The 21,941-nt window shown below is 42.3% G+C and overlaps 1 protein-coding gene across 2 annotated transcripts in view; it reads right to left on the bottom strand.

Moving 5' to 3' along the window:
* ALDH18A1 (aldehyde dehydrogenase 18 family member A1) overlaps window positions 1-10,956 on the bottom strand; it is a 44,281-nt gene extending 33,325 nt beyond the window's left edge. Inside the window, exons 1-3 of one of the 2 annotated variants that reach the window (XM_014858436.3) lie at window positions 10,732-10,956; window positions 7,531-7,646; window positions 677-891 (exon numbers count right to left, since the gene is read on the bottom strand). In XM_014858436.3, coding sequence (XP_014713922.1) covers window positions 677-891; window positions 7,531-7,618 — 303 coding nt within the window. In that variant the 5' untranslated portion in view covers window positions 7,619-7,646; window positions 10,732-10,956. The remainder of the gene's footprint in view (window positions 1-676; window positions 892-7,530; window positions 7,647-10,731) is intronic. The other variant, XM_014858437.3, reaches the window with a different exon arrangement.
* Window positions 10,957-21,941: the final 10,985 nt, after the last annotated feature.

Genomic DNA, 21,941 nt, shown 5'->3' with positions numbered 1-21,941 from the left:
AATAAAGACCCAGGGGAGCTTGTGCACCGGATCTCTCTCAGACGCCCAATGCTTGCTTACTCTCTCTCTTGCTGCCTTGTACCCTTTGCCTTTCAATGAAAGCCTTACATGGGTAGTCTCTGTGAAGTCTGGTGAGTCCTTTGAAAGATGTGAACTTGAGAAATCTCTGCAATGACAGCTTATATTTATTTCAAGGTTACTGGGCTAATTAAAAAAGAAAAAGCCCAGCAAAACAGAAAAAAAAAAACACCTCAATATTTACACACATCCATTTGGGTAATCAAGCCTGATTACGTATTAGAGTTACCTGGGAACTTTAAAACACAGACGCTTGAGCCTCATCCCAGAGATACTCATTAAATGGTTGAGTGTGAAGCCCAATGATCTCTAGGCCCTTCAGATGATGCTAACGTGCAGCCAGGATTAAGAATTACTGACATACGCTGAGAAGCCTGAGGGATGAACTGCACGAAATCAACTCTACTCCTTGACACCCCCTTTGCTTGCCATGGGATGCTGCCTCCCACTGGCACCTACACTGAAAAAGGGAGTTTTCAGACTGGGTTAAATCACTCACTCAAATCAAGACTATTTTTACAAGCTGATAAATCTGAACTGACAGCTTAAAAACCCTCTTTTATTTTAGTTCAGCAGAATTTTCCATCCTGGCAATTACCTGCTCGACAATGGATGCCAGGCGCCCCAGTGCCAGGCCACATTCGTCCCCTCGGGTCACCACAGCACTTCCAAGTTTCACCACGATCCTCTTGGCGTGCTTCAGCTCACTGCGGTGCGCGAAAGACTTGCCGTGTGTACGACTGAGGGGTACAGTGATAAAGGGGATGTTGCTCCAAGAACGAACATGTCTAATGGCAGAAGGCTGCACACGATCTGTAGCCCCCAAAGTCAAATGCAAGGAAAAAAAAGAAATACACAATATAATTTCTCAATATAAGAAGTTGTATGCACAATATTAACCAGTTTAGCCGCCAAAAAATAGCTTTCTCATTTTTAACTGAGTAGAAGTAATATATCAAAAGTCATGTCCAGCATGTTCTTATTCTACTGTTATCTGGAGTTTACACCCAGTACACAGGACACAGGTACACTCAAACACTGCCGGTGAAGAGTTTAAACAAAATAATCTTTCCTGAAGACATGTTGGCAAAATATATCAAAAGCCTTAAAAATGTTCACATCTTTTGATCCAGCAATTCCATGTTCAGAAATTTATTCTCAGGACTTAATCAGAGATGGAGGGAAAAAGATTTATCAGAAGGCTGTTCATCAGTGTTATTTATAATGTCCCCAAAAAGGCATAAGAATTAATCAACATTTTTAGAATTTTTAATAACAGGAAAATGCTCACACGTTAGTTTGAAATACATGTCTAAATGCATAGAAAAAGATGAAGAAAATAAATCCAAATGTTAATATTTTACCTTGATGAGATTATGGGTGATTTTAATTTTCTTCTTTATTTTTGTGTATGTTTTCCAAATTATGCAGTAAAAACGCTCTGCTTTCATAATAAAAAAAAATGTGTGCTTTTTAAAGAAAGCACATCACTATAAAAAGAGAGGAAGTCTGATCAGCAAAGACAATAAAGAGCAAAGTAATTGGTATGAATAATAAAAAATCGTAACTAATCGACCTACAAATTTTCTCTCTAATATGGCAGCACAAATCCAGATGCCTATAACAATTATAAAAGAAACTGGATAGCTTTCTGAAAGAAAAGTAACACGGGATTCAGATACTTTCCTTCTACCCCTTTGGACATCTGCCCCTAAGCAGTCCTTTCCTGATTCTTTTTTCTTGCAATGCTGTGCAAGATTTCTAACGAGGCAAAAAAAATCTTAATTAAAAAGCTGAAACATACATCTGCATAAAGCCAAAAGTAAGCAGTAAGAGCTGAAGGGCAGGCACTGAACCCCTTCACCACTTCTCATGGGTCCAACTCTTCTGCTGGCTGCTTCCCAATCCCCCATTTGCCCTTTCTCTCACAGATGAACAGACCTCCCTGTTTTAGCTGAGTACACCACCGCCAGTCAAAAGACTACACTTCTAAGACCTTCTTGCTCAGCTAGACATGGCCATGTGACTAAATTCTGGTTAACGAGATACATGTGAAAATGTTATGTGGGACTTCCAGGAATTTCCTTAAAAAGTGCTTCCTTCCCCCGTTCACGCATCCTGTTGCTTGGAACATGGAGCTCAAACATTCATCTTAGATGACAGGAAAGGATGTTAAGAACCGTGAAGCAACAAGAAAGCAGGAGCGTGGAAGCCCAATGGTTTCACAGAGCTGCCCGGGAAGCCCTGGGCTGCCTCTCTTCTTTTAGGACCTCAGGCTTCTTTCAGAAGAAAGAGAGAAATAGATTTCTATCTTGTTTGAGCCATTACTATTTCGGGTTTTCTGTGACAGTCACCTGACCTAACTGTAACTGATACCGAAGGAGAAGGAGTGCACGGGCAAAGGGGCAGGCGAGGCCTGGACAGGAGAGGAGAAGCTGACTTGGACGTCAGTTGTTCACGGTGGTCTCACTCATATCAAACGGACCTTTGGTTGGTGGGATTCCCCGACTCCAGGAAGTGAGACAAGATGGGTAACACGGGTTCTCAGCAGGACCAAACTTTAGGCCCTTCCCCTTCAAGAGTCTCTATGCGTCATTACAGGCAATTAATAAATATTGGAATGAATTACTAAAGTAATCATTCCAAGCCACCTTTTGGACCATTCTTTTATAACTACAGTTACAGAGTAGCTTCCTCCTCTGCAATCAACCATTATCATCTCCCTTTATGTTTACAGACAGATTTCTCAGAGTTTCTCTAGACCCACTGACTCATCTCTGACCACTGACCATTAACTCCCTTTCTAACTACAGTCTTGCTTCTATCCTTTTCTGTATGCTGTAACAATGGTGGGGAAGCAGGCAGGATTGTATTCTCGTTGACCAGAAGATCACTACGTGTTCTCCTCCTTCTCTGTCTCCTTCACACACAAATCTTAGAAAGAACATTTTTAATGAAGTAGTAAAGAGTTCTTTCTTTCATCCTCTAAATAACCATCTTTTAAGTGGCCATGCTTCAGGTTGTGGAGAGACAAGAAAGATGATATAGTCTTTTTTTACAGTAGGCTTACAAGCCAGTTCCTGGCAGAAAGCTGCTCAGTAAGTCCATCATCTGGGATCAAAGTGCGGCTTGCTACCTTTGTTAGACCCACAGGTGGCTTGTCTCTTCCTGCTGGGGGAGTTTCACGGACTAAAGGACCAGTCTGTTATTGGGGCTAAGTTTCATAGAAAGCTCCCGTTCTTCATTTCGTCAATATAGGTACCCTGGCTCAGTCTTCAGGGACGTTATCCTAAGCCATACATACACCCAAGTCTAAGCTTAGAAGTTATCTACATAATAGTTCTGGCCACAGACCTGACAGAGAGAGGGGTGGTGAGGGCGAGACTTACTCCTCTAGGGTCTGGAACTGGGATCACTCGTGGCTGTTTGCAGAGCTCAGAGCTACACCCCAGTATCACTTATACCTTTGGACTAAGCCTGCTGGCTGTTTATCTCTCCTGTGCGCTGCAGAGCTTGTCCTGTCCTGGAAAGGTGCTGAGCATGGGTGGGGCAGCATAAGAGGCCACCTTAGGGACACAGGTGGTGGCAAGCGTGTCAGTGCAGGTGATCAAATGGCAGAAACCAATCAGATTCCAGCAGGCCAGGTGAGCATGAATGAGACTCCTGATCCATAGTCTGTATCAGCAGAGGAGGGTGGCAGGGCTTGGTGCCTGGCAGTCAAGGGTCATTCTGGCTGCAGACAACTGGGTCACAGCAGGTCAGGGCTGACAAGGTTCAAGAGGAGGTAACAACTGTGAACAAGGTTTCACGGAGGTAAAAACCCAGTGTCCAGCGGGTTCTAGCACCAAAGAAAGCTCAATAGGATCCAGGGGTTTTTGGGTTTCCTGTTCAACAATGCTTTCACCCTCCCAGATTGACCCTACCTTTCCTGGGGACATTTTTTATGTTCTGCAGTGTGTTATACTTTTTAGGGACTGAGAAGGCCTTGATTAGTTAGGAAAAATCCAAGGCTTCTGGATAGGTAATCTCTTCTCATCTTCTAAGGAATCTTTAGGCTCTAAGTCCCAGGGAGAAGCCATCTCCTCCTAGTGAGTATGACGGGATACCAAGGTGCGAGTGTGTGCACACGTGTTAGGGGTGGGGGTGGGGGAGGGTCGTCCACAGTCCTCAAAAGTGCCACGGATCATACTCCAAGGAAGGAGAAGCCCTTCACCTTTCAGTGTCAGTCCTTATACTCAGCAATCAATGAGGCTGAGCTCCAGGCTTGAGCAAGAAGAGGCCCTGACATGACTTCCATCTCCCTTCCTGGCCTTCCACTTCCCTCTATGCTTCTACCTGTATGCTTTGTCATTTTGCCTTTCGATTTCTATCCTGCTCTTCTGCTTATCATAGTCAGTGAACACAGGGCCCCAGGCTCCAGACAAATCTGGATATAAGAATAGAAAAATCGAGGGACAAGATCAGAAAGTGCCTCCTTTTGTGAATGAGGCTAATGAGAATAAACACTATCGACAAAAAGAATACTGAAGTGAATATTTACTATATACCAGGAGCTGTGTTAACTATTCACACACCTAACACAGAGGCAGAGGATATACAAAAGGACAACTAGAGCCAGACTGCCTGGGTTGGGATCTCAATCCCCCTGCTTACTTGCTGTTACCTTACTGATCTCACAAGGTTGCTGGGGCATGAAAGGATTTAATGCATGAGCCGGGATAGGCACAAAGTAAACATTCAATAAATATTAGCTGGTATTATAAAAAACTGTTAGCTACAGCTACCATCATCGTCATCTTACTGAATCCTCATGAGTTAAGCCACATGAGTCAGGTGTTATTATGAATTAGTTTTTATTATTATTACCCTCATTTTATAAATAAATAAGGAAATAAGGAGGCCTAGAGAAGTTGAGTAACTCACCAACATTACCAAACTGCAAAAATGGCCACAATACTTGAAGCCTCTCCTAGCAACAGGTGGAATCTATTTTCCCACTCCTTGAATCTAGGTTGGCCCTATGACTTGCTTTGACCAATATAAGATAGCAGAAGTAACACTGTATAAATTCTGAGCTTAGGTGCCAAGGGGCCTTGCAGCTTCCATGCTTACCGTTCTTGGGAATCCTGCAAGCATCATACGAAGAAGCCACAGATAACCTAGAGGATGAGAGATCATGTGGAATACAGACGATCTATCAGCCCAGCAGAGGTCCCCTGGCCCTCAACAATCAGCCCTGAGCCAATGTAAGAGCTGACACAGACATAGAACCACTGTGCAGCTGGGCCTGGTCCAAATGCCAACTCACAGAATTGTGACCTAAATCCTTAGCTGTCGTCACTAAGTTACTTACTAGTAAGTAGGAGAGCTAGTTTTCAAACCCAGGGAGCCTAGTTCTAAGCCCTGAACTTTTAACCCTCTTTACATGAATGCAAAACAGAGATTTTTCCAGATGATTAGTTGCTAAGCAAGTCCGCTTGCAGTAAGGATTGGAGATAAGACTGTTGATATGATTTAGGTGTTATCATGGAGAAAGCCAACTCAAAACATCATAAACAGCCTTTCAACAAATGGCGCTGGAACAACTAGACATCCAGAGGCAAAAAAATGAATCTTGACTTAACCATCACACTTTATACAAAAATTAACTGAAAATGGACCATGGACTTAATGTAAAACTGTAAAACTTTTAGAAAAACACAAAGGAGAAAATCTTCAGGCTCGAGGGCTATACAGAGTTCTTAGATTTCACCCAAACAGTACAATCCATAAAAGGAAAAATTGATAAACTGGATCTCATCAAAATAAAAAAAATAACTTTCCTCTGTAAAAGACCCTGTTAAGAGCATGAAATGACAAGCTACAAACTGGGAGAAAATACTTTCACATCGCCCATCTGACCAAGAACTAGTACCTGGAAGAGATAAAGAACTCTCAAAATTCAACAGTAAAAAAACAAACAACCCAATTAAAAACGAGCAAATGACATTTCACTGAAGGGGATATACAGATGGCAAATAAGCACATGCAAAGATGTTCAACATTATTAGCCATTAGGGAAAAGCAAGTGAAAACCACGAGATATCATTACACACCTAGCAGAACGGATAAAACCAAAAAGTGACAACATCAAATGCTGGTGAGGATGAAGAGAAAGTGGATCATTCATACATTGCTGGTGTGAATGTAAAATGGTACAGCCAGTCTGCAAAAACAGTTTGGCAGTTTCTTATAAAACTACCTACCATATGATCCAGCAACTGAACTCATGGGCATTTATCTCATACAAATGAAAACTACGTTCACACAAAATCCCGTACACGAATGTTCACAGCAGCCTTGATCACAACAGTCAAAAAACGGAACCAACCAGATATCCTTCAACGGGTGAATGGCTACACTAACTGTGGTACATACCACTAATACTATTCCATAATAAAAAGGAACCAACTGATACACACAACTTAGATGAATCTCCAGAGAATTATGCTGAGTAAAAAATGTCACCCCCAAAGGTCACATACTGTATGATTTCACTTATATAACATTTTTGAAATGACAAAATTATAAAAATGGAGAACACGTTAGCGGTTGGCAGGTCTTAGGGATAGGGAGGAGGGGCATAGCTGGAAAACAGTAACTTGAAGGATCCTGTAGTGATGGACATGCTCTTATCTTGACTCTATCAATGTCAATATCCTGGCTGAGATACTGGGAGAACTGGGAAAAAGGTATAATGGATCTCTCTATATTAGTTCTTAGAACTCCAAGTGAAACTACAATTATCTCAAAATTAAACACTTAATTACAAAAAAAGTAATGAACAAAAATAGTCTGTAAAAAATTTGGCAGAAATGAACATAGGTAACACTTTATTTTTTTATTTTATTTTATTTTTTTTAAAGATTTTATTTTTTCCTTTTTCTCCCCAAAGCCCCCCGGTACATAGTTGTGTATTCTTCGTTGTGGGTTCTTCTAGTTGTGGCATGTGGGACGCTGCCTCAGTGTGGTCTGATGAGCAGTGCCATGTCCGCGCCCAGGATTCGAACTAACGAAACACTGGGCTGCCTGCAGCGGAGCGCGCGAACTTAACCACTCGGCCACGGGGCCAATCCCAGGTAACACTTTATTTTAAAAAAAATTTTTAAATTTTGTTATTTGACATTCAAAAAGCTGTACAAAATTAATGTATACTATTTGATAAGTTTGGAGATAAGTATACACATGTGAAACCACCATCACAATGTATGTCATAAACCTATCTATCACCTCCAAAAGTTCCACTTTATTGATAAATACAAACACTTAGAACACTTCACCAGTAGGCTGCTTCCTTGCTTACTGTCTTTGTCCAATTCTACCAAATTACATTTTTTTCCTCCTTTAGAACATTGTTTGAAACACACTTCTACCAAACTTCCCACATCCTTATAAGTTTCCTATGGTACATACGTGATCTGGAGAGACCTGGAGATTGGACCCAAGGCAGGAGACGCTGGCCGAAGGGCTGGAACCCAGAGCGGTAGACTTGACTCAACATGCTGCGATGCGGTGACTGAGCAAAGTATCTGCAGAATGTGTTTTTTAAAAATGAATGATGAAAAATACTAGACAATTTATTTTATTTCCCTCCACTTCCCCACACTCAAGTCTAAAAACTTGACCTTCCTGCACCACACTCCTCTGTTTTGGGGAAACTCCCACCTCCTCTGAATATAGAAAAGAGAGAAAAACAAATCTCTCCTTCCCAGGCTCCAACTCTACCCTTCCTTTCCTAGGACCGTCTTAGTTTTTACGAAAGCAAATGGCAATTAAGGATTATGAATATTTTGAGTGACAAAAAAATCTTTACGGTATAATGTTTACGTATGGATACTGAATCTTCACTACAATTCTGACACCATTAAAGAGTCTCCGACAGACCACAAACAGATCCAACATCCAATAAGCAGCCATCTCCACCTTCCTGCTATCACCTCCCAACAGAACTCTGAAACCCACATATGTGAAATGTCAGCTTGATCCTTGCTGATACGAGAAGAGGGAGGGAAGGCCAGAGGCTGCTGCCGTGTCTTTCTTCCTGCCATCCGCAGGAATCAAAAGCACACCCTTGTATCCTTGGGAAGGAGTGCAAGTCGGCATATCCCATGGAGTACGTGGAGGTGAGAACATGGTGGTTGTGGGCATTTTCCCCGCCTAGGTCAAACTTGAGGCTTTAGACATAGAATAGTTTATTTCACAAAAATGTAGGGGGCTCCTTCATATACAGAGACAGAGTATAAGCCATTCATTATTGTAACTTTTTTTTCTTTTGGTGAGGAAGACTGGCCCTGAGCTAACATCTGTGCCCATCTTCCTCTATTTTCTATGCGGGATGTCGCCGCAGCATGGCTTAACGAGCAGTGTGCAGATCTGTGCCAGGGATCCAAACCTGTCAACCCAGGGCTGCTGAAGCAGAGGGAATGAACTTAACCACTATGCCACCAGGCCGACCCCTCATTATTGCACCTTTTATGCTACAGGGAAATTGCTGTTTTCGAAAGACAAGAAAAACACTGCCCCTTCTTTCCCTACAGGCTTCCTTTGAACTTTTGCTCTACGGATTGGTGGACATATTCCAAACCTCTTATATGTGCCTCAAAAGACTAGCATTTAGCCCCATAGTAAAGAACAAGAAGTGGCATGTACTGCTCTTCAATTTATACTGCAAAATGCACCGAAAGGGAAGAGAAGAGACTGGCAGGATACATCTGTTGTAAAAGATATGGCATCTAACAGGCAATACAAAGTGTTAAGTGCTGTCTTTGTTGACTTCAGTGTTTGCCAGTCTGGAAGGTCCCAAGAGAAAACTGTTTGCATAACAATGAAGCCCATATGAGCCCATAGTCTACGTTTGTTGCTTACCTAAATTCTTCAGAAATTGTTGTTAAACAATTATTTACATGTGAATTCTCCAAAATACCCACAGAAGAGCCAAAAGGATAAAATACTCAAATAGTGACACTAAAATTCTAGTTCCATCTCCTTCACAATGTTCCTCAGCAACTCTTGCATTCAAAGTTGGACGTAATCCTACAGGTTAGCTTTTAACTGGTTGTGTTACTGCTGCTTTTCCCAGTTGGATTATAAACTTCCCACTGGCAGCACGGTAAATTGGAAAATGGGTTCTGGTTGGACAGATTTGCATTTGAGCTCTGCATTTGCTAGCTGTTTGCCTTTTGAAAGGTTACTTAATCTTTCTAAGCCTCAGTTTCCTTATTTGTACATCAGGGACAATGACAGTAAGAGGACCTCAGGGGATTACTGTGAGAATTAAATGAGACAACACATGGAATGCCTGGGTACAACAGACGCTCAGTAAATGTCAGTTTTCCTCCTCCTGTCTTTTAGCCACTGATGGTGACTTACAACCGTTTCTTTCTTTCTTTTCAGGACCTGTCACAGGCACAAAGAATTCAATAAATATTCTCTGATGGTATAATCACAAATTATACTTATTGACAGTTTACCCCCTTCTTATCTAAGAGTAACTGAAAACTCTGAATGTTTAATGTCACTAAGTTATTATTAGGTTGAAGAATGACCTAGAAACCAAGCCTCCTGGCCTCTCCCCTGTACCACGCTGCCTTGACTGACTCCTCCTTCACTGCAATGGATGGTTCATCCTGCCAGAGTTTATAGTGCCCTCAAAAAAGCAGACAGCTGATTCCAGGGAGCAAAGGGTCTGTGTGTCTGAGTCTAGGCTCAATGTCATCAGTAGAAAAACCTTTCCCTGTTTTGACTCAGGATGTCAAGTATCTCTTCATAGGTTCTAAACAGAAAGTCCTTATCTTACTGATTTGAACAGAGAACTGAACTTTAGTCCCAAGAAACTTCACCCCGAACACGGACTCCGTATATGGTTCACCACTTAAAAACAAAGCCGCGATGTGAATCTCACCGACTCCTAGCGGCGAGAGCAGGGAAGAATGACTGGGGGGGGAGCGGGGCACGGGGCGACCGATCTTGGTACGCCCTGATGTGCCAGAGAGGAACTAGAATTCACAGACCGTATGCCACACTGCATCGTTAGTGAATCCCCCGGCTGCGTGGGGCCTGGTTTGGGGGACAGGATCATGAATGCCCAGGCGGGCCGCGGGGGGACGGCACCCATATGTCCCCGAGAGTCGGCGTGTGGCCAGTTACAAACCGGGGTAAAACACTACCACCGATGCAGGTGCACTGGAAGCTGGTTCCTGACTCCCGGACCGAGAAGGGGTCCGCCAAGTCTTCAAGCCTCCACCTGGACCAGTTCCTCCATTTGGGTGTACCACAGGGCGGCCAGAGAGGTCGGGCGCCCGAAGCCTCCGCAGACCCTCGGGCCTCCACGCCCGGGCATATGGGACCGCGCCGGGGCCTTGCAGCGTGCCCGGGGCGGCCTAGCCCGCAGCCATCCCCCGGCGCGCGCCCACACTCACTCGCCGGCCGGCCCCCCGACCCCCGGCTCCTGCTGGGGCGGCACCCCCGCAGCTCCCTCGGTCGCCCACGGCCCGGCGTGCACACCTTCCCTCGCGTCGGCCCGGGCGCCGTATCAGCCCCTGCAGAGGCACCAGCGCCTCCCCATCCCCGCCATGCCTGCCGCCATCCCCGCCATCCCCGCCGCTAGCCGCGTACCTGCTTCACCGCCGCCGCCCGGTCCAGCCACTGCTCGGTGCAGCCGTCTTGCCCACACTCCACGCCGGCTGATTCTAGCGCCGGCTTGCTCGCCTTTTTCTTCCGTCCACGTCCCGCAAGATGACGTTACGTCAGCGGCGTTGGAGTAACCCAGGCCGCGGGGCCACCGCTGTTGACGTGGGGCGAGGAGTCGGCCCGGAGCTGCGCCGCGGCAACTGCGTAGGCGCCTTCCGAGAATCCCGTCTGCGCTCCACGTGGCGGGCCCCGCCCGCCCAGGCCCGGGCAGGCGCCGGAGGCCGGGCTGGATCTCTACGGGATAACGTCCACGTCCCGGGAGGGGACGGGGGCCAAAGAAAGTGTCCAAGAGCCGCTCGGTCTGGCCTTCCAGGGAGGCAGTAAAGATGCTTTGAGCCCTCAGCTGCTGGTAGATTCCATAAGGTGTTTGTCAGTGTTGATTATATATCCCAGGCCCCCCTCGGAAATAGGTTGGATCGATTTACACATATTTACAGAGCCCTCACTCCTGGCAAACTTCAGCTGTTTAAATGGGAAAATTTTGGCACTGTGATAAAATTATTTACCCCCTAGTCGTCTGGAGGTTTCCCCAAGTGTTCTAGCCCAACTGTCATTCAGCAAGGGCATTGGTGAGAATATCGCGTTTAAGAATAGTTGTATTTACTCCCTGACAATTGGAACTATTCCGAAGGTGAATGCAGATCCACTCTTAAAATTAGAGCTCAGACGCTCTCCCTCTTTCCTACTTGCTGTGTTTTCCTCAAAGGGCACGTCCCTGCATAAGCACAAACATAGTGCTGGGCACATGGGAGGAGGGGGCTACAGCACTCGAGTGGAAGTCGTGTCAGGAAGGCAGTCTTGCCCCTTCTGTGGTAGTCCCTGAGAACACTGCTGAGCCTACTTATTCATTCCTTCACTCATTAAAGATTGGCTACTTTATGTGCCAGGCATTCTCTAGGTGTGGAGGAAGAAATTGTCCTCTCCTAGACAGATATGTGAGCAAATGATTACAACATAATGTGAATAATGCTAGAGGACGGGGTGCCTGGGGATTCAGGCAAGGCTTTATTTTTATTTTGTGTGTGTGTAAAGCTATGTGACACAGACTTTAATTCTTAATCGTAAAGGAAAATTTTAAATGCATTTTCAGTGTTCCACTTATACTTTTAAAACAACTGCTGTCACTTAAAACTAAAGAATGGCAATCAGAGCAAAATTAGGATAAAATTTTCCATCCAGCTTATTTTGTGTGGAGAATTTTGACTTTGTGCAATTCAAGACTTATGTCAGTGGGCTTTCACAAATGTCAAAATTATCAAATCATGTAATGAGATTTATAATAATGTCTTCATTCAGAGTTCAATAAGCTGTTTTCCAGCTGCCAAGTTTCTGGAATTGGACTTTTCTTTGAACTTTGAAAAATTTTGCCCATTTCAAAGAGTCCATATTCTATTTCATACTAAGTTTCTGTGCCAAGATTGCTGTTCTGTCTAGCTTCTCCATCAACTAATATTTCTTTACGCAAAGTCTATAAAATCCCATAAATGAAGCTCTTCAGTTTTTTTTTTCTTTTTTCCCCCAGCTTTATTGAGGTATAATTGACAAATAAAAATTGTTTATATTTAAAATGTACACCATAATATATTCCGAATTCTGTGTAGATTACATCATGTTCACCACCGAGAAACTAATTATAGTCCATCCCCTCTCATATGAGCCTCATCACCCTTTTGTGCTTACCCCTACTTCCCCCATGGTAACCACCAATCCATTCTCCATTCCTATGTGTTTGTTTGTCGTTGTTTTTATCTTCTACTTATGAGTGAGATCATACAGTATTTGACTTTCTCCCTCTGACTTATTTCACTCAGCATAATACCCTCAAGGTCCATCCATGTTGTCACAAATGGCCGGATTTTGTCATTTCTTATGGCTGAGTAGTAGTCCATCGTGTATAAATACCACAACTTCTTTATCCATTCGTCCCTTGATAAGTACCTAGGTTTCTTCCAAGTCTTGGCTATGGTATATAATGCTGCAATGAACACAGGGGTGCAGGTATCTTTATGCCTTTGTGTTATCAAGTTCTTTGGATAAATACCCAGCAGTGGGATAGCTGGATCATATGGTAGAGCTAGTCTTAATTTTCTGAGGAAACTCCATACTGCTTTCCATAAGGCTGCACCAGTTTGCACTGCCACCAGCGGTGAACAAGGGTTCCCTTCTCTCCAATCCTCTCCAACATTTGTTGTTTCCTGTCTTGTTAATTATAGCCATTCTGACCGGAGTGAGGTGATACCTCATTGTAGTTTTGATTTGCATTTCCCTGATAGCTAATGATGTTGAGCATCTTTTCATATGCCTGTTGGCCATCCGTATATCTTCTTTGGAGAGATCTCTGTTCAGATCTTTTGCTCATTTTTTAATTGGGTTGTTGGTTTTTTGGTTGTTGAGCTGTATGAGTTCTTTGTATATTTTGGATATTAACCCCTTATCTGATATATGGTTTGCAAATATCTTCTCCCAATTGTTAGGTTGTCTTTTTGTTTTGTTGATGGTTTCCTTTGCTGTGCAGAAGGTTTTTAGTTTGATGTAGTCCCATTTGTTCATTTTTTCTTTTGTTTCCTTTGCCCGGTCAGACGTGGGACTTGAAAATATGCTGCTAAGACCAATGTCAAAGAGCATACTACCTATGTTTTCTTCTAGAAGTTTCATGGTTTCGGGTCTTACATTCAAGTCTTTAATCCATTTTGAGTTGATTTTTGTGCATGGTGTAAGGGAATGGTCTACTTTCATTCTTTTGCATGTGGCTGTCCAGTTTTCCCAGCACCATTTATTGAAGAGACTCTCCTTTCTCCATCCTATGCTCTTGACTCCCTTGCCAACTATTACCTGTCCATAAATCTGGGTTTATTTCTGGGCTCTCGATTCTGCTCCATTGATCTCTGTGTCTGCTTTTGTGCCAGTACCATGCTGTTTTAGTTACTATGGCTTTGTAGTATATTTTGAAATCAGGGAGTGTGATACCTCCAGCTTTGTTCTTTTTTCTCAGGAATCCTTTGGCTATTTGGGGTCTTTTGTTGTTCCATATAAATTTGAGGATTCTTTGTTCTATTTCTGTGAAAAATCTTGTTGGAACTTTGATAGGGATTGTATTGAATCTATAGATTGTTTTAGGAAGTATGGACATTTTAATAATGTTAATTCTTCCAATCCAACAGCACGGAATATCTTCACATTTCTTTGCATCTTCTTTGATTTCTTTCAACAATGTTTTATAGTTTTCGGTGTACAGATCTTTCACCTCTTTGGTTAAGTTTATTCCTAGGTATTTTATTCTTTTTGTTGCAATTGTAAATTGGATTGTATTTGTAGTTTCTCTTTCTGCTACAGCGGTGTTAGTGTATAGAAATGCAATCGATTTTTGTATGTTGATTTTGTATCCCGCAACTTGACTGTATTCCTTTATTGTTTCTAAAAGTTTTTCAGTGGATTCTTTAGGGTTTTCTACATATAAAATCATGTGATCTGCAAAGAGTGACAGTTTCACTTCTTCTTTTCCAATGTGGATCCCTTTTATTTCTTTTTCTTGCCTGATAGCTCTGCCTAGGACTTCCAATACTATGTTAAATAAGAGTGGTGACAGTGGGCATCCTTGTCTGGTTCCTGTTCTTAGAGGGATAGCTTTCAGTTTTTCTCCATTGAAAATGATATTTGCTGTGGGTTTGTCATATATGGTCTTTATTATGTTGAGGTATTTTCCTTCTCTACCCATTTTATTCAGAGTTTTTATCATAAATGGATGCTGTATCTTGTCAAATGCTTTCTCTGCATCTATTGAGATGATCATGTGATTTTTATTCTTCATTTTGTTAACATGGTGTATCACATTGATAGATTTGCAGATGTTGAACCATCCCTGCATCCCTGGAATGAAACCCACTTGATCATGATGTATGATCTTTTTAACGTATTGTTGTATTCAATTTGCTAGTATTTTGTTGAGGATTTTTGCATTGATGTTCATCAATGATATTGGCCTGTAATTTTCTTTTTTTGTGTTGTCCTTGTCTGGTTTTGGTATCAGGATAATGTTGGCTTCGTAGAATGAGTTAGGAAGCCTCCCCTCCTCTTTGATTTTTTGGAAGAGTTTGAGAAGGATAGGTATTAAGTCTTCTTTGAATGTTTGGTAGAATTCACCAGGGAAGCCATCTGGTCCTGGACTTTTATTTTTTGGGAGGTTTTGATTGCTGTTTCAATCTCCTTACTGGTGATCAGTCTATTCAAATTTTCTACATCTTCTTGGTCCAATTTTGGAAGGTTGTATGTTTCTAAGAATTTATCCATTTCTTCTAGATTATCCAGTTTTTGGCATATAGCTTTTCATAGTATTCTCTTATTATCGTTTGTATTTCTGAAGTGTCCGTTGTAATCTCTCCTCTTTCATTTCTGATTTTATTTATTTGAGCATTCTTTTTTTCTTGGTGAGTCTAGCTAAGGATTTGTCAATTTTGTTTATCTTTTCAAAGAACTAGCTCTTGGTTTCATTAATTTTTTCTATTTTTTTTACTCTCCATTTCATTTATTTCTGCTCTGATTTTTATTATTTCCTTCCTTCTGCTGATTTTGGGCTTTGTTTATTGTTCTTTCTCCAGTACCTTTAGGTGTGCTTTTAGATTCTCTATTTGGGATTTTTCTTCTTTGTTGAGGTAGGCCTGAACTGCTATAAACTTCCCTCTTAGAACCGCTTTTGCTGTATCCCACAGATTTGGGCATGTTGTATTTTCATTTGTCTCCAGGAATTTTTTTATTTCTCCTTTGATTTCTTCATTGACCCAATCGTTGTTCAGTAGCATTTTGTTTAATCTCCACATTTTTGTGGCTTTTCTGGTTTTCTTCCTGTAGTTGATTTCTATTTTAATACCTTTGTGGTCAGAAAAGATGCATCGTATTACTTCGATCTTCTTAAATTTGTTGAGACTTGTTTTGTGTCCTAACATGTGATCAATCCTGGAGAATGTTCCATGTGCATTTGAAAAGAATGTGTATTCTATGGTTTTTGGATGGAATGTTCTGTACATATCTACTAAGTCCTTCTGGTCTAATGTGTCCTTTAAGGCCAGTGTTTCCTCATTGATCTTCTGTTTGGATGGTCTATCCATTGGTGTAAGTGGAGTGTTCAAGTCCCCTACTATTATTGTGTTACTGACTATTTCTCCTTTTATGTCTGTTAATAATTGCTTTATATATTTAGGTGCTCATATGTTGGGTGCATAGATATTTACAAGTGTTATATTTTCTTGTTGGATTGTTCCCTTTATCATTATGTAGTGCCCATCTTTGTCTCTTGTTACAGTTTTTGTTTTAAAGTCTATTTTGTCTGATATAAGTATTGCTACTCCTGCTTTCTTTTCTCTGCCATTTGCATGGAATATCTTTTTCCATCCTTTCACTTTGAGTTTGTGTCTTTAGCTCTGAAGTGTGTCTCTTGTATGCAGCATATACATGAGTCTTGTTTTTTTTATCCAATTGGCCACCCTATGGCATTTGATTGGAGCATTTAGTCCACTGACGTTTAAAGTAGCTATTGATAAATATGTGTTTATTGCCATTTTGTTACTTTTTTTTTTCTGGGTGTTTTAGTAGTTCTTCTCTGTTCCTGTCTTTTTCTCTTGCTCTCTTTCCTTGTGATTTGATAGCTATCTTTAGTAATACACTTGATTTCTTTTGTCTTACTTTTTTCTTTGCTTATTATATATTTCTGATTTGTGATTACCATGAGGATCCTATTTAATACTCTATGTATATCACAGTCTATATTGAGTTGATAGACTCTTTAGCTTGAGCTCTTTCTAAAAGCTCTACTTTTTCACTCCCCTCCTCCCACATTTTATGTTTTTCAAATCATATATTGTCTCTTGTTTAGTGTGTGTCCATCCGTTACTCTCTTATCATTGAAAGAGGTGATTTTACTACATTTGTCTTTTAATCTTCATATCATCTTCACAGGTAGTTAATCTGCTAGCTTTACTATATTTTTACCTTTCCAAGTGATTTTATTGCCTGTTTTTTGTTGTTGTTGTTGTTTTGTTTTTTTGATAATTTTTTAAAATCTCTATTTGTGGTCATTGCTTTTCCACTTAAATAAGTCCCTTCAGCATTTCTTGTAGAGCTGGTTTCTTGGTAATAAACTCCTTTAATTTTTGCTTATCTGGGAAGCTCTTTATCTCTCCTTCCGATCTGAATGACAGCCTTGATGGATAGAATCTTCTTGGCTGTAGGTTTTTTCCTTTTAGCACTTTAAATACATTGTGCCATTCTGTTCTCGCCTGTAGGGTCTCGGCTGAGAAGTCCTCTGATAGCCTGATGGGCTTCCCTTTATTTGTCACTTGTGGCCTTTCTCTTGCTGCTTTTAGGATTCTTTCTTTATCCTTAATTTTGGACATTTTAATCACAATATGTTTTGGTGTGGGCCTCTTTGGGCTTATCTTGTTTGGAGCTCTCTGTGCTTCCTGAAGTTGGATGTCTGTTTCCTTCCTCAGATTAGGAAAATTTTCATCTATTATTTCATCAAATAAATTTTCTGTGCTTTTGTCTCTCTCTTCTCCTTCTGGGACACCTAGAATCCAAATGTTAGCATGCTTGATATTGTCCCAGAGTTCCCTTAGACTGTTCCCGTTCTGTCTAATTCTTTTTTCTGTTCTGCTTGGGTGATTTCCTCTAGTCTTTCGTCTAGCTTGCTGATCCGTTCTTCTGCATCATCTACTCTGCTATTGAGTCCCTCTAGTGAATTTCTCATTTCCCGTATTGTATTCTTCATTCCTGATTTTTTTTTATACCTTCCAGTTCTTTACTGATGTGTTCACTGTATTCATCCAGTCTTCTCCCCATATCTGTGAGTGTCCTCATGATATTTTGTTTGAACTCTGTCGAGTAGGTGACTTATTTCTGTTTCATTTAGTCCTTTTTCTGCGGTTTTGTCCTGTTCCCTTGCTTGGAAAGTATTCCTTTGTTTCCTCATTATGCTGCTTTCCTTGTGCTTATTTCTATGTATTAGGTGAGTTGGCTCTGTCTCCTGATCTTGGAGAAGTGGCCTTATGTATGAGATGCCTTATGAGGCCCAGCAGTGTGCTTCCCTCTTGTCACCAGTCCAGGAGATCCAGCAGTGACCCCTTTGTGGGCTACTTGTGTCCTTCTGCTGTGGCAGGGTTGCTCCCACTGCAGGTACCCAGGGAGTCTGGTCTTTCCTTCCCTGGCCAGCTGTTTTTAAATCCGGTTTGGGGAGCCTCAGCACTGTTGGCTACAATGTCTATCAGCACACTCCTATTGCAGTTTTCCTCTTAATTGGGTTGGTACCCAGTGTTGCTGGTTGCTAGGCTCAGGGGTTTACAGTTGCTATAGGCCTCAGGCCTACAAGGCTGTTGTCAGTTCTCTTAGGAGTGCAGCTGAGTGGGGCTGGCCCTAGGCACAGGAACACTCAATTGTTTCAGGTTTTGGAACGTGGGGCTGATCCTTTTTATGGCTATTTGTGAAGCACAGGTCTTCTGCCACTGATAAGCCTCACCCCCAACAGGATCACACACACTGTCAACACAGTCCTGTTCCATGCAAACTTCTCAACCCCCTGAAGCATACCCCGACGCCACACTCCACCAATGTCCCCCACAGTTCACCTGGTCCTCACACAGGCCCTGCCCCACAGAGGCAGACACCCTTGCTTGCCTATAGAGGACCAAGGCACCAAGTCAATGCAGGCTGAAAAGTAGCCTGAGGGCTTGCTGTTAGGTGGGGCCAGTCCCTAGGCTGGGTTGCCTGCCCTGGCTGAACTGGATTAAATCTGTGCTCTAGTGGGCGTGGCAGACCCCTGGGCTAACAGGCCCAGGGATAAACCTCAATGGCACCCACCGGGGTCTGTGTCAGCACGCCTGGACCAGTTCAGAACAATGGCCCCACCAATGTCTCAGTCTCAGGAGAGGTCCTTCCTCTCACCAAGACGCCCCCAGAGCCCACCAGGTGAGTCTCGTTTCACCAAAGGACAGTCAGCCTTCCCTCTGGTGATTTTAGTTTGCTGCGATGAGTGAGTTTGTATGTGGGCCCTTTAAGACCTGGGTCTTTTGGGCTTTTGGCCGATAGCTTTTCTGGGGGTATCCTTGCTGCAGTTAATAGCCAGGAAAGCCAGACAGTAAGACCCCCTATTTCAGTTGGGCTGAGTCTGAAGGATGCTTATAGCAGTATTGGACCCTGCTCAGGACCTCACTCCTCCAGGGAGGGCTGCATACCTTAGGGTGGTCCTGCCTGGCCAGCTGAGAAGCTCCGCTGCTCCCAAAGATGGGTTTTATCCTCTCCAGTAGGAATTTCTGCCTCTTCCACCTTAGTCAGGACTGTCCCTTGTTGTGGGGGTTCTTTTTATCCAGTTTTCAGTTTTCTCTCCAGGGTAATTTTTCCAAAAATAGTTGTAACCTGGTTGTGTTCGTGGGAGGAGATGAGTTCAGAGTCTGCTTATGCCGCCATCTTAATTCGTAAGTCCCAGGCAAGGCTTTGAAAAGAGAGTAGACATTTGAATTGTGCTTTGAAGGACAGAGAGTAAGTAGTTCACCTAGAAGAGGGGAGCAGGATCATATGAGGAAGAGGGAATGGAAAATGCAGAGACATGAGACACCCTATGAGAAAAGGCTGCATGTGGGACAAGACAGAAGAGGTGTTTGGTTGGGCGGCCACCTTGCAGAAGGGTTTCTGTGCCATGCTAAAGATTTTGAAATTTATCATCCTCAAAGATAGAGAATCATGACTTTTAAAGTGCTGGAATGGCATGATCAGATTTGTGTGTTAGAAATCAGTAAAGATGAGTAGAAGCTGGGAGGTTGGTTAGCCTATCACCAAGGCCCAAGTAAGAAATGATGGCTGGAAAACAGGCACCAGCAGGGGGCATGGGGAGCATAAAGGAGGGAGAGCTGACAGCACTTAGTACTTGAAAGTGGGAGGGTGAGAGAAGAGGAGGGGTACTTGCAAATCTGGTGGTGCTACAATACAGTGAGTTAGAAAATAGATGAGAGGAGCAGTTCTTTTGGGTGAAGGATGAGAACATTGAGAATGTGTTAAGTTTTGAGCCCTTTGGGTTTGAAGTAGGGTGGGGGTACAAAAGAAATAAGACTGCCCTCCAGGAGTTTCACCTGGTACCTCAGCTTTTCTTTTAAGATTCTCACCATGAACTTAGGACAAATTAGGTAACTGTGGGTATAGCTAAAGCCACAAGGGATAGAGGTCTTCTCTACTCAAGTCTTCTTCTGTTCTTAATGTGGTCTCGACCCGCACATCACCTTATGGTGACTGCTCGTCTGCCTTCCCTGCTAGAACATAAGCTCCTGAGAGCAGGGAAGTATATTCCTTGCACATAACAGACACTCAATAAATATTTGATAAATGAATTTAATTTCTTTGGGCTTAGTTTTCTCAAACAAGGAATGGGCTGATAACACCATCCTTGTGTATTCATAGGGTTAAGAAGATCAAAATGAAAATCCTTTAACATTGTACATTTTCTATTTTATTACTGTTATTTTTATTACTATTTTACTTTTAATATTCTATTCCACCAATAAGGAGAAAGGAGTGGGATTTGTGACTATGGATTGGGAAAAAGCAAATACCAGAAATATAAGCTAGTTTGCCCTACCACAGAAATCAAGGAAATAATTCAGTCATGGTATCTTTCCTGCATGATTAAAAAAAAAATTGTGATTCTTTTTTGATTGGAGGGATTTAACTTTTGTCTCAGGAAATAGAAACAGGCCTGGGTGTGACCAGAAAGTCACGTGGGACGTGGACTATTTAGAATTGGACTATAAGAATGCAGGTTTGAGGACTGTTTCTTTATATGCTATAGGGTACTAGGCTTAAGTTATCTTAGTCTCAGGTTCTATAATTGTTCATAACAGAAACTCATCCAAACAAAGCAATTTACTGGGAGTAACTTATAGTCTCCAAGAGCAGGAGGTAAGATCGGATCTCATAAGAGGTGGGTACAAGGAACTGGAAGTTAGGAACCAAGACTCTCTTCCACCTCTGGGTCTCTTATTTACACTTCTGTCTGCACATCTGCTTCTTTTTACACCCCTCTCCCCCTTAAGTTAGACTCTTCATTAGTGAACATTTGGTGGAAAATGGCTTCCTCAGGCCTAAAATATCCTTAGTTGGTGCCTACTCCCGACTGACTTCTAGTCTTGGTCCCAGTTCCAAATTCCTAGGGGGGAAAATCATCCCGGCCTAACTTGGTTCAGGACTCCACTTCTGGTCTAGTCAGCTGTGGCAGGGAGAGGCGGGGTCATGCAGGTAATGTGAACATGGAGGCTGGGCCCACCCCTTCAGCAGAGCCGTGAGTGACAGGAATTCTCAGAGAAAAGGGAGAAGGCTAGGCTGGTATACAGATTACAAACAAGTTGCCGGTGACAGAACAGACACTTAAATGAAACCAGTTTCAGCCACACTATGCAACATCACTTTGTAGTTTCCCAAACCAGGCTGCACATCAGAAGCACCAGGAGAGCTTCTAAAAAATACAGATTCTTAGAGCTCCCACTTCCCACCAGTGAATCAGAATCTCCAGGGGTAAGACCCAGGAATCAGCATTTTTATAAAGTGCCACGATGTGACTGGCATTTCAGAACTCTTGCTTTAAGACAGGCCCAGAATGCTAAATAAACAAATCAGTAGAAAAAGGAAGTTACTCATACATGTAGAACATTCCTACATCCAATAAACAGGGAGGTTCTTTTTGGAGAGCAAATATTTTCTTCAAAATATAGGGGTTTTTTCTCTTATTACAAAAATCAGAAATGCTTTTTCAAAAAATCTCCATTTTTGATAAGTCAGCTTTCCAGACTGTTTGCCTGAGTAGACATATATAAATATTTTTTGTTTTTACAAAAATAGGACCACAGAATATATGCCCTGTTTTGTTCACTTAAAAATAGATCATGAATGTCTTCCTGGGGCAATAAAAGCAGGTCTACTCAATTTTCAGTGGTTGTACAACATTCCAATCTCGGGATATATAATTATCCCGTTGTTGGACATGTTTCACTCTGGATAATGTCTAATAAGTGGAATTGTTGGGTCAAAGTTTACGAACATTTTTAAGGCTTTTGATACATATTATTAAAGAGCTATCTGCCCTTCTACCAAGTTATATTCCCATT

This window comes from Equus asinus, chromosome 2, assembly GCF_041296235.1.
Source record: "Equus asinus isolate D_3611 breed Donkey chromosome 2, EquAss-T2T_v2, whole genome shotgun sequence".
Lineage (NCBI taxonomy): Eukaryota > Metazoa > Chordata > Mammalia > Perissodactyla > Equidae > Equus > Equus asinus.
The sequence above is the reverse complement of the archived record's forward strand: the minus strand, read 5'-3'. Positions and strand labels throughout refer to the sequence as shown.